The following is a 13,140-nucleotide window of genomic DNA, read 5'->3' as shown; positions in this document are numbered from 1 at the left end:
TAGTATTCATATGAAGTAGTTCAAGAGGTTTTATTTTTCTAGAAAAGTCTTTCACACATGCATCAAAAACAGTTTTGTTGTTTTTATTTTTTTGATAAATCTCATCCATTTCATTGTTCATTTTTAGGAAATTTTACATTGACTAAAATTGTAATTTTAGCACATTAAAACAGCATTTTAGTTGACTAGAATTGTTTTTGTTTGACAGATACATCTTATATATTTAAACGTTGAACAAACATTAAAACATTTTACATAAACTTTGTGTTACATTTTATTGTAAAAAATTAAATAAAAAATGTTGCTTTAGTTTATTATCCATGTTTTAATGTGGTGAAAAGAGCGCATTCACAACATGATTAATTCTGCCAGAACGCAATTACTTATTCATCAGCTGGGAAAAGAAAAGCTCCAAAAGTGATTCCAACAACATTGTTCTTTGTTGTTATTGTTATAGCTGTGGTGTGGACTTCACTATTCTCAAAGTATTAGAACGATTATTAAAAATGTATAGGAATCATAATGGATATCTTCCTTGTAAACGGGCCTTAAAGTCGGCATGAAACCGAAGTTGCAATGGTCTTTTTTTCCCTTTGTGTCTTGTATCCGGGTGAATATATATCCGTACATCCAGCTTCGTGAACGGCAAAAAAATTAAATGATGTGCACGGATAAAATTATAATAAATAATGCAATATTCCATAAAAAAATAACTCTTTTGATTTCATGTTGACTTAAACACAGAACAGTAGCTCAAGAGATTGTCCTTGCTTCAACAATAGCATTTTTTATTTGGCTTCTTATCCTGTTGTTTCTGTATAATCTGGATGTCTTCTCCATTCTCCACATGGTGGCTTTTGAGCTGTCGAGAGAGTGGCACAAACAACTGTAACCTAATACTGCTGCTTTTTTGGTCAAGCTGAGTATTAAATATTCAGTTAGGACTGTCTAGTGTCTGATCAAAAACTAAATCCAATGGCCTGGTTTCACAGACAGGGCTTAGATTAAGCCGGGAATAGGCCTTAGTTCAGTTAGGACATTTAAATGTGCCTTAGAAAAAAACATTACTTGTGTGCATCTCAGAACAAAACAATGGCACTGTTTAAGATCTGTCAGTGCAAGTTGCGTTCAGTTAAAACAGATCAAACATGCATTTTAGTCTGGGACTGGTTTATGCCTTGTCTGTGAAACCGGGGTAATATTTGTTAAAATACTCCTAATTTAGTCTTGGTTATACAAAATGATTGAACTCACATACTGCAGGGCAGCTCGTGCGGCACTGTGAAAGGTCGTGTCCACGCCAATGTCTTCCTTGGCACTACATTCAAAATATTCAGCTCCAATTTCACTGCACCACTGCTGGGCTTTGTTTGGGGACACCTGTCAATCAAATCCTGCTATCAGTTATAAGTAAAGTAATACATTATTGCCTGGTTTTACAGACAAAGCTTAAGCCTAGTCCCAAACTAAATTGTATGTTTGAGGTGTTTTAACTGAAAGCAACTGAGATATCTTAAAATATGTCAGAGCCACTGTTTTGTCTCAAGGTGCAAACAATGTTTTTTTTTCTTCTAAGGCGCAATGACCTGTTTTAACTAAAGCCTAATCCTGGTTTAATATAAACCTTGTCTGTGAAACCAGGCCTAGATCTATAGCTCACGATGCAATAGAGTTGGCTAACCTCACGATGATCCAAGTCAATTTTATTGCCGAGCACTATGAAAGGGAAGGCAGTGGGGTCAGAAGGACATGCCTGCACCAGGAACTCTTTCTTCCAGACGTCTAGTGCATCGAAGGAGACGGACGAGGTAACATCAAACACTAGGAGGCAGCAGTGAGCTCCACGATACAGTGCGGTACCCAGGGAATGAAACCTCTCTGTACCTGCAGTGTCCCAGATCTGGTGCAAAAACAGCTGAGTATTGCATGACATAGTTTGTAGAGCCCTGTTCAATCAGTTGAGATGTAACCTGTGTTATTGTAATGAAAGCTATCTGTGGATCCTGTGTATGACATGAAGTTAAGGATTTTTAAATCTTGTGGGTTTAACATAAATTCATGTAAATGTATCTCACCTGAAGAATCACTGATCTTTTATCAATAGTGACTTCTTTAGCAAGGAAATCTACCCCAATTGTGGCACGATACAATTTAGTAAAGCGATGGTCAACAAACCGGGTCATAAATGAAGATTTTCCCACTCTGTTCAGACAAAAAGAAATAGGGACAACTAACTGACTGGTAAATGATACTATTAACTACAATGCATTTAGTGCATTGACCTTGAGTTACAGCTGCCTCTGTAAATGACAAACTTTTTAGAAACGCAAGCAGCTGTTGAGGTTTTTTCATGTTTAGAGAGTCACTTCTTTTAGTTACTTTCTGTACTTCCTTGTTTTTGTGTAACAGTATATAGGCTTTTGTTTTTGGGTCGCACATACACTGGTATTCAAAAGTTTGGAATCACTAAAACATTTTTAAAACTTACTATTGTAAATTAATAACTGATTTTTCCATATATTTTTAAAACATTATAAGCAGCCATTACTCATGTCTTGGAAGCTGGAAAGCTGTTATTCATTTATGTGCTTTACATGCATGCTTTAGATACCATCATTACTTTCTAAGACAGACACTCACCCAGAGTTTCCGATAAGAATCAGTTTCAAGTGTGGTGTGCTCCACTCAGTCATGATAAAAATAACCAAAGCTGTCTTCATTGAAAGGAGGTCATGAAGGAACTCATCTCAGTCAACACTTCTCCTTGTTGCATTTCAGACTGTAGTGTGTGTCCTGTTCATATCACTGATCCATAAGAAAACATGGCAAAATAGGTAATGGTTAACCACCTTAGCAGTGTAAGGTAAACAAACGCCTTGCTAAACTAAACAGGTGGTGTAGGCTAACAAAAATGTATGATGTTGTGCTCTTCCTGGACAGTTTTAAATTTCATGATAGTATTTTACAACATAATAACATTGCTGTTCATTTTTTAGTAGGCCGAAAGTGACAGAGGTTTGGAAAGTTTATTTATGCATCATCTAATGCATTGGTCTCATAAATGAACAATGCACAATTTGTACAGGATTTATTTAATAGTAAGTTGTAAATTAGTGACATTGATCTATGACATTATGTTGAGTATCAAAGTTTTTTGTGTAGCCTATTTGTTCATGAGCCTAGTAGGCCTAGATTTAAATAAAATAGTTGATTTAGTCTTTTACATTAATGACACTTTAATATAAGCCCTATATATACATTTGAATAACAATGATATCGAAAGTATTTTATACAATTTGTAAAAGCTTACCCAAAAAGTGGGGTAATATTTCCTCTTTGAATAATTTTATATTTTGTGCTATGACAAGAAATTGCAAATATAAAATAAAATAAAAATATTTACCTTAATATCTCATTGACTAATACATCATCATCATCATCCTTCATCCTGCACATGCTAAACCTAGCCGAATCTAAAAATGTTACAATTTGAAAGTAGCTAAATGCACATTGTTGTCATGGGCGTCTTCCCGCATCTTACCCTATTATCGTTTGTTGTTAATAGGCTATATTCGTTCTTCGAATATGACATGAAATAAAAATGCATTAAAAATTAATTAGTAAATGTAGAACACTAATAAAGATTAATATCCGCGCTCTTCGATACTTGATTTTGATTGGTCAACCGGCGCTAGCTTCATGTCATGTCTCTCAGACTTTACCGTGTTCAGTGCACTGGCGCCATCATGCATCGTATCGATTGTAGTGAAAATTACCTCAGAAGACTTCAACATTATTATTAGACGTACTGTAAAATTGTTCGTCTTTTTGCTTGGTTGATCTCAGATACAGGTAAAACAAGCAAACAAAAATTATCTCATAGCCTATTGTAGCCTACACCTGTTTTGTTTTAAATCTGTGACTATTAAGGAACAAGTTTACAACTGTCTTGGTCTGGTCAGCTTTTACAGATTTTTGATGTAATCTACACTAATCTTTGAAATAACTTGGAGTTCCACACACAATACCATACATTTGATAATAATTCAGTAGCCTACCATAGTAGGCCTATATCAAAGTACAATGGTGTAACCATGCAATAACATTTATACTGTACCATGGTACCGCCACAGTACTGCTTTGTAAGCGTAGCTTTTCATAATTCATTTTGCTTTCAAAGTACAAATGATAGAGGCAAACACTTGGCAAAACCCGCTATGTCAGAGGTCCTCACATGGGAGGTGTCTTGCTCTGTGTCAGTTAAGGGTGTGGAGGGCAAAACTGTAAATTGTAACCGGTTGTAACAGTGAATATTGAGACCAGTTCTCCTCAACTGAAACGTGGTTTTGACTAACTTACCTCACAAAACACAGACAAACTTAGCTGCTACCTTTGAGTCACACTATTACTTATGGGAGCTGTGGCTTTGAGGTCAGGTACACATCCTCTTCTTTAAAAGTCACCTCTAACGTGTCATGCATTGCTCTCTCTATGAATTTTATAGAAATAAGTTATACGCTCAAATGTGAATTTTGAGACAATTGAAAGTGTACTTTTATTCGCCAAGGATACGTTAAATTGATCAAAAGTGACCGTAAAGACTTACAGTAGAAGAGGTTACAAAAGATTTCAATTTCAAATAAATGCTATTCTTTTGGACTTTCTATTCATCAAAGAATTCTAAACAAACTACATCATGGTTTACATAAAAATATTAAGCAGCAAAACATTGATAGTAATAAGAAATGTTTCTAGAGCAGCAAATCAGCATATTAGAATGATTTCTGAAGGGTCATATGACACTGAAGACTGGAGTAATTAAAAAACAAACATTTTTCACAATCTTTCAGTTCTTATAAATGATATCTTATAACATAGGCTACTACATAAGAACTGCAACTGCCACAAGGATGTGAGTTTATATGCTTGAAGAATCTGACAACCATTATAGTTACTTTCTTGTTACTTGTTGAAAGCCACTATTCTAAAAACAAATGATAAATTCCCCAGGGAATCGACGGCGAACTGTCTTCCGTGTTAGCCTACAAATTGACGACATGAGTGAATAGCTTTATTGTTTATATGCTGTGGATGCAGTGGTGAGGAGGAGGAGGAGGGACAGACTGGAAATTATTTCAGTGCGATATATCCTCTTACAGTCTGCAACCCATAGACAAGAACATTCTGTGTTCTCTCACTCAGACTTATCTTTGGGATAAGACTTTTGACTAGAAATGATTTCTTGAGTCTTGAGGATGAGAGATGTAATTATTTGGGAATGAAGGTAATTGTTGACAATAACACTTCCCTTTGTGGATGATCTGAAAGAAATTTATTCTAACTTTGGAAATAAAAAAGAAATAATCCGTCGGGGCAGAGAGAGAGAGGCGGTCCTCTGAGTTATATACCCTCATGACACAGAGCTGCTCAGCTGGCTGTGTGAGGCAGAGATAAGAGCCTGCTTTCATGGAAGTTTCTTTCCTTGGAACTGGAGCGCTGCCCCAAGAACCCACAACTGCCCCCAACCCTTCGGCCTTTCTGCTCTGGTCCCCGCACCACCCTGACCAGGAACAGTTCCCGCAGAGGTGTTGTGTCACTCACCAACTGAAACATCTTTTTGGATCCACATGGGCATTGTGTATTTGGCACCTGGATGATCTGGATCTAAGGACTTCCTGGTTTCAGGAATGGTTATCATTATACTAAAAGAACTGCTAGTATATTTTCACTCACTGTGCCCCTTAAACAAAACCCTGGATAGCAAACACATTGCATATATGTTGCATGCATATAGTTGTACTGAGTTCATTTCTTTTGAGTAATGGAGAGACCAATGCAATATTTTGAAATAAAACACAATATAGGTCTCTCTCTATCTATCTCTGTTTTTTATTTATTTTATTATTCATCAAGGACACTTTAAATTGATTAAAACTGACAGTAAAGATATTTGTTATGTTCCAAAAGATTTCTATTTCAGATAAATGCTGTTCTTTTGAACTTTCTGTTTTCTGTTTTACACAAAAATATGAATCAGCTCAACTGTTTTCAACAACAAGTGTGTGTAGATCATTTTTCTATGTAATTTTTAAATATACGTACATTAACTGTAAGTAGGCTATATATGTAATATATATACATACATATGCATGTGTGTTTGTGTGTATGGTATACCCTACGTGATGGCAATAACTGGAATCTTTTTGGTCCTTAATATACATCAAAGTGATGTTTTTTGAAATGTAAAAATTCTGAAAGTTTTCTGTGATGGGTTTAGAGGTATGTTTAGGGATAGCGGATAGAGTTTATAAAAAAAATCATTATGTCTATGCGATGTCTGCATAAACCATGAGAACCAAACATTTATGTGCGTGTGTGTTTGTGTAAAAATGAGAAACATGTTCGATGATTTGGCCTCGGTATATATTTAAATATATGTCATCATAATTAGCTTCAAATAAAAATACTACACAACTGAAGTAAGTCCTCATTTTGACTGCTAAGTAAACGTGTATGCTCTCTCTCTCTCTCTCTCTCTCTCTCTCTCTCTCTCTCTCTCTCGTGTGTGTGTAAAAGAGAATGTTGTCTTACTACCATTGTAGGGTGTCACTGTTCCTGTGAGTTCGTTCATTTAGTGTTATGGCTAGTCTTACGATTCCCCAGCCTCCCACTCCAATCTTGATAACCTCTTATCACAATTCAGCAGCCAGCACACACACACACAGCCACCAGCCACATCCCTCAATGCTGCCCCCCTCCCTCCCCCTCTCTGGTCTTCAGAGTGTTCTTTTTATTTGGCAGTCTTTTGTGAGGGGATCCGCTTACAGTATACAAGTATTTTAAATTCTACAAAAAAAAAAAAAAAAAAAAAAAAAACATTTATATCTATAGTTTTACATCTTTACAAAACTGATCTTGACTTATCTTGTAACTTTAAAAATGTTTAGGACAGAAATGAAAATGATAGTTCACTCATATAATTTATCCTATCTTTTTATAGCAGAATACTCAACTAGACTTTTCCACTGAATGAAAGTGAATGGGGACCATGGATGTCAAGAAAGCTAAATAAGCTAAATTTGAAAAAGTAATGATTTAAATTTGGGCCTGTTGCTCGCACAAAACTATCATATGGCTTCAGGAAACTCTGACTATGGTGCACAAGTCGTATGGTCTACTTTTACGATGCTTTATCTTGTTCCTATGTGTGTTTTGTAGCTTGACAGCCCCCTAGTCACCATCCACTTTCATTAAATGGCAAACATTTAATTTAACACCTTTTGTGTTCCACTGAAGAAAGTTTTACAGGTTTGGAATGACAGGAGGGTGAGTAAATGAATTTTTTTTGTTTAACTATATCCTAATGTAACAATATATTAGCCTATATGCATGTTCAAGTTCTAAAATAGGTCCTTATGTAAATCAATAACCTGGCCCTTGTTTAAGGATTTGCTTCTCTGGATCTCATCCCAGTTTCCCTGAAAATTATAAATGCACAATGGTGGAGGGAAGTTGAAGGTGTTTTGACTGTCAAATGACAGTGACAGTCTAAGTCCTGTGCTCAGGCAGGCCGTGCTGCGTCCATATCTCTGCCCATGATTGCAGCATTTGAGTTTATTTGCATTACTGTTCTTTGCTGAGCTGCACCAGGGAAAAGTGCTTTTGCATTTTCATTTGCTTTGTTCACAGTCACCGTTTCCATTTGGACTGGTCTTTGTTACTTCTTTGTGCCGTATTAATTCCTGAATTTAGTGTATATGTGCCATGGCATACTTGCTGCTCTATGATTATTTTTTTACGGATCAGCGTTCCTTTATCATTCCTGTGCTTGAATCATATGTACGATATGTTTATGGTTGTTGTAAACTAAGGTTTCTCATATTCTCTGTGGGATTTTCTCAGTCAGTGAGCTGTTAGATTTCCCTCTTTATCTTTATTTATACACCAAGCCTTTTTATATAACCTCTGGTTTGTGAGAACGCATAGAATAACTGGTATAATTTAGCATTGTTTCTGTTCTGGTCGACCAAAAAGCTCAATAACTGATTTACGTTTGAGTGTGATATCTGAATGGTAAACAATTTTGTGTTCAAAATCATGTCCTATAGCACATTCACAATCATAATGGTCAAGAATATTTGATACAAACCACCATTGTTAAAGTGATCTATACTTAGTTGCTGTGTCAGCCGGAGATCTGCCATAGAATATTCAAAACTCTAAGCATGGCCGTATGGTAGGAGTGTCCAAAAAAAGTACCCCAACCCCACCCATTGGTGCCCTACAATTTTAAATGAAGTTGCTAGTTCCTAAAGGCTGAAGGAGATAAGCAAGCGAGCAGAGAACCAGTAGACTCTCAAGCCGTCCTCCATGATCTGTGGTGTGAATCTACTCACCTGATAAACAAAGATACTCAATACATCACTTGCAGGTAAGTTCTTCTGTACAGTGCCAGTGAAAGTGTCTCAACATTACTCACAAAATTATTTTGTGTTTAGATATGGAAGAGAGTTTTTTCTTATTTATTTAATACATCTTTAATATTTGCCAAATATGTGATATACTTGGTTCTGACATTACAGTCTAGACTTAAAAATAAGCCAATTTGATCAATCAGTGAACATATAAACCAATAAATAAGTGTGTGCTGTTTGCAATATTTCTTATAAACTTAAACTTGTATATATGATCATTCTTTATAGGAATTATTATTTGCTATTAAACCAGCACATTTTAAAAATGCTTTGCTTTCTTTATTTAAGAGCTTGCAACAATAATGAGCCAAAAAGTGGTGTTAATTATTAGTCAAACGTAATTTTTTCCATCATTATATTCAAATTGTATTGTAATTATTGTTACTATTATCCAAATTCCAATTTAAACAAAAATATAATTCGAAACGTTTTACTGCCTGTGTTTGTAACTGATTTATATTAACTTAGGCCTACAAAGAGATATAGCCTAATACATATATTAACGGTATATTAATATAGGCTATTACATACATGTATTAAATATATTAATAGTATCAATATACTATATTTCTAAATTTAAATATATTTGTGTAAAATAATTCGTTGATTCAAGATTCGTTCAATAATTTCACATTGATCGCACAGCATTATGCTAATATGCCACATCAAATGGGCTGAATTTTGTCTGATATACTTTCAGTGTGTGCAATCATTTAGACTGATAATGATAAAACAGTTATCAGGAGAATATGCTCAAGATTGACGGTTTTTCTGTTTAACGTGATAACATGATTGACTGACGGAAATTACAAGAAAATATGTTTCAATATTTATGTTAATTATGTCCATATATCCAATCATATTTAGTTCAATTTAACAAAATTGTTTTGTGAAATTATAATGTCTGTTTGTAATTGAGTAGGCTACAATTATTATCTAGTAGCCTAATCGAATTCTTTTACACAGCAATATAGGCCTACCGATCTGTTCCCGCAAATTTTGTTCGACGTTAACTAGCTGTAAAAAAATAAATAGGCTAATAATAATAATAATTACAAAATGTATTTAAATTTTTTTAATGATGCTTCAAGACTATTTTTCAGGACAGATATTTAATCAATATTGATCTTGCTCGAACTTTATTCTGTTTTTCAAAGACAATATATGGTCTTTCTGTTAATCTTTTAATAGTCAATTCCCCTAAGGGATTGAACGTTGTTGTGAGCTAATGCTAACTGTTATGAATGCCTGTGAGAAATTCAGACATGCTGTATTTTTAGTGCTGACTTTTTGCCACAGTCAAATGAGGACCTTTTAAAGGGAAGTGTGACAGGCCATACTGTCTAGATACCTAAAAAAATATTCTATATGGACCAAGGTCTAGATTACCTTGTCAGGCAATCTGTTAGCATTCCCATTCATCTTGAATGAAGATTGCTCAGATATAAGGATTGTGAAAAAAAATATTTTAACTTTAGAATTGATTAAATTCATAATTCTTTCAAAACGATTGTCTGAACATTATTTCTCCCACTTTTAAGATGGAGAACTCATCTGAGCAGTCTCGTTGGGTGTCCCCCAGCCTGATCAGTCCCGACCCATTAGCAAACTACACTACAGAGCCTGGTTTACTGCCACCCGGTGAAGATGATGAGCCCTTCTACTCCAGCTCTGAGGCTGACTTACTCCCATCTTATTATTCCTCTAGTGTCCAGAGTCGAGCCTCGTCGTCTTACAGACACAGTCCAGGTGAGATCCTCACTGCTGTAGTTCAAGTGAAATGTGCCATTTCTGCATCACCGAATGGTATTGCAATTATAATAAGAGATCAGTAGGAGTTGTTTGAAGACATGCAACCATTGTTTCACTGGTTTCCACACCCCCATAAAACGATAGTTCACACAAAAATGAAATATTATTTACTCACCGTACTGTTTTTTCAAACTTGTATGACCTTCTCTTAAACACAATGTTTTAATTGTTGTTTGTCCATATAATGTAAGTCAGAGGTGTCCAACCCCATTGTCACTGCTTAGACAAAAACAGTTGAAACATCCTTCAAAACGATCAATATTGAGGTACATTATAGTCAAAATGTGTTACTTTTTTATTCCATTGAAATAGTTCGCCAAGTCTACTCCTCTCCATCTCTTCTGGGAAACATCCAGTGGCTGGACAACTCTGTAGGCCACTCTCTAAACTCTTCCTATAACCCCACATCCACTGTCTGGGCAAGCAGCCCATTCACAAAGACACCTCTCCACCCTCACACCTCCACGTCCATCTACCCGAACAGTGCGACCTCATCTTTCACATCCCCCAAAGAGGGATTCCCTTCCCCGAGTCATGATGGGAAGGAAAGTCCCAGGCTCCAGGAAGTCCTAAAAGCTGAGCGACTGAGTCCCATGGGTGGAGGGGGAAGCAGCTTTCTCAATCTGAGTTCAGCCGCCGGAGGTGTGTATGGTCCTTCTCCACACATGCTGAGTCCATACGGATCGTACATGACCACGTCACAGGACTATAGTTCAGCAGCACTCTATTCTAGTGCTGGACCCTGGATGAGCCCTTCGTCATACTCACCCAAACTTCGCAACAAGATGAGACTTTCGCCACCAGGTAAGTCAATTTCCTCTAGAAATGATTGAGAAAGTTAAAATCCTGCATGATTCTGAATATGAATTACTTTTGAATTTGACAGAGGCTCGTGAATGTGTAAATTGTGGTGCCACTGCCACCCCTCTGTGGCGTCGAGATGGGACAGGCCACTACCTCTGTAATGCTTGCGGACTGTACCATAAGATGAATGGCCAGAACAGACCCCTCATCAGACCAAAAAAGAGGCTGGTATGTAAAATAATAAAAAAAATGATTTATAGATAGTTTGTGTTTTTATCAAGTCAAGTCAAATTTATTTTTCACTGGTTCAAAGCAGCTAATACTTATAATACCTTAAGAAATTCATGGCTTATAGTCTCATTTTGCATAGTAGTAGATTACATCTTGCTATAACACAAGTAATCAAGCATTTGAGATTTGCTATATAGCTTACCGTGAGTGTACTCTACTATATGTACGCAGGTAAAATAGGATGTACTATATATCCAACTTTTAATATGGGCATGCATAATATAGTTTTATGATATAACAATCAAGCATTTAAGATTTGCTATATTGTGGTATGTAGTATTCCGTTTTACATGAGTGTACTGTATGGTGTACTCTAGGTTTATAGTTAGGGTTATATATTAATGAAATCATTCATTATGTGGTGATTATATCAACTTTTTGACAATAAATTCTGCTTGTGTGTCAGATTGTCAGCAAACGCGCTGGAACGCAGTGTGCCAACTGCCACACAAGCACTACGACACTATGGAGACGCAATGCCAGCGGCGAGCCTGTGTGCAACGCCTGCGGCCTCTATTTTAAACTGCACAATGTGAGTATACACATTTATACTATATTTACCAGAAGGAAAAATGAGTAACTGCAAAACTGAATATCTCTGTTGTGCCTTTTTGCAGGTCAACAGGCCCTTAACTATGAAGAAGGATGGCATACAGACACGGAATCGCAAGGTGTCTAACAGAAACAAGAAGGGCAAAAAGGGCACAGTGTCAGAGGTTTACCCTGACATGTCTCACATGGTACCTCCTGATGAGCATGTAGGACCCTACTCTCTGAACCCAGGACCGCTCCTGTCTTATAGCCACACCCCTCATCTACTGCCCCCTTCCACCTTGCACTCCTCTCCCACTTTGTCCTACAGCCACCACCCAAACTCTGGCATGATGCCCACACTTGTGTGAAGGAAATGTCCGTTGGACCATGAGGCATGTACATTACGTTGCAGATATAGTAAACACACTTCTTGCATAAACGCATCACATGATTTTGAAGCAGTTATGTAGTTTGAATATTGGAACAGAAAAACTTGGTAGCTGAAACTCACCTATATCATATAATGACATATGTAAATATTTATGATTTTAGACCTTATTTTATGTGCTGTAATCATACTATTATGATTTATTTTGAGACATTCAATAAATGTCTTTTAATTAAATGTTTTGAGGTATAACAATGTTTTTTTTATCTTACATCCACCTTATTTTTAACATAAGAGCGGGAACGGCCATTTGTATCTTCCAGTGGCATCTGCTTTGTTGTTTTAGAAGCACAAAAACAGTGTGTTATGCTGCTTGAAATTGTAAACTGATATTTGTTGTCATATAATTTTCATTCATTGTTGTCATCATAAACACACTGGTTTGTTGCGCAAGTAGTTTTACTGTACTTTGTTATTCTTCTATTACCTTTATGGCTAATGAATCAGAAGTCTAGCACATTAATGAAAAATTGATTGTGCATTGCAAAATAAGGGGGATAACACCACTAGTAAGGCTCAAGTAACCCCTCATTGACACCGAACCAGAAATGTGATCCACTTACCACTACCTTACCATCCCTTTTATTATTAAAATAATAAAAAAAAACAAAAAAAAAAAGATCAGTTCTGTGGGTCAAAAACAAATGCAATTTACAGAAATATATAAAACATACACCATTTTGTTTTCTTTCCTAAAAAGGTACTGAAAATATATGTATATGCACACAAACCTCTATGATTTATACATTTGTTCAGTTCCTTATAAGGAAATCAAAT

At 36.0% G+C, this 13,140-nt stretch overlaps 2 protein-coding genes across 2 annotated transcripts; one reads left to right on the top strand and one right to left on the bottom strand.

Moving 5' to 3' along the window:
- Positions 1 to 67: 67 nt before the first annotated feature.
- On the bottom strand, positions 68 to 6,639 carry LOC311282394 (ras-related protein Rab-7a). The gene is made up of 6 exons (XM_084396141.1): positions 6,595 to 6,639; positions 2,641 to 2,805; positions 2,076 to 2,202; positions 1,682 to 1,900; positions 1,255 to 1,380; positions 68 to 862 (listed from the first exon to the last, which is right to left on the bottom strand). The coding sequence occupies exons 2-6, from the start codon at positions 2,718 to 2,720 to the stop codon at positions 773 to 775; spliced, it is 642 nt and encodes a 213-aa protein (XP_084252267.1). The 5' UTR covers positions 2,721 to 2,805; positions 6,595 to 6,639; the 3' UTR covers positions 68 to 772.
- Positions 6,640 to 7,956: 1,317 nt separating this feature from the next.
- gata1a (GATA binding protein 1a) lies at positions 7,957 to 12,756 on the top strand. Its single transcript, XM_084395067.1, has 6 exons — positions 7,957 to 8,431; positions 10,016 to 10,223; positions 10,599 to 11,090; positions 11,173 to 11,318; positions 11,788 to 11,913; positions 11,999 to 12,756. Exons 2-6 carry the CDS (start codon positions 10,016 to 10,018, stop codon positions 12,281 to 12,283), a joined length of 1,257 nt encoding a protein of 418 aa, XP_084251193.1. The 5' UTR covers positions 7,957 to 8,431; the 3' UTR covers positions 12,284 to 12,756.
- Positions 12,757 to 13,140: the final 384 nt, after the last annotated feature.

This window comes from Rutilus rutilus (assembly GCF_951802725.1).
Source record: "Rutilus rutilus genome assembly, chromosome: 22".
Classification (NCBI taxonomy): domain Eukaryota; kingdom Metazoa; phylum Chordata; class Actinopteri; order Cypriniformes; family Leuciscidae; genus Rutilus; species Rutilus rutilus.
This window is presented reverse-complemented; position numbering and strand designations above follow the sequence as displayed.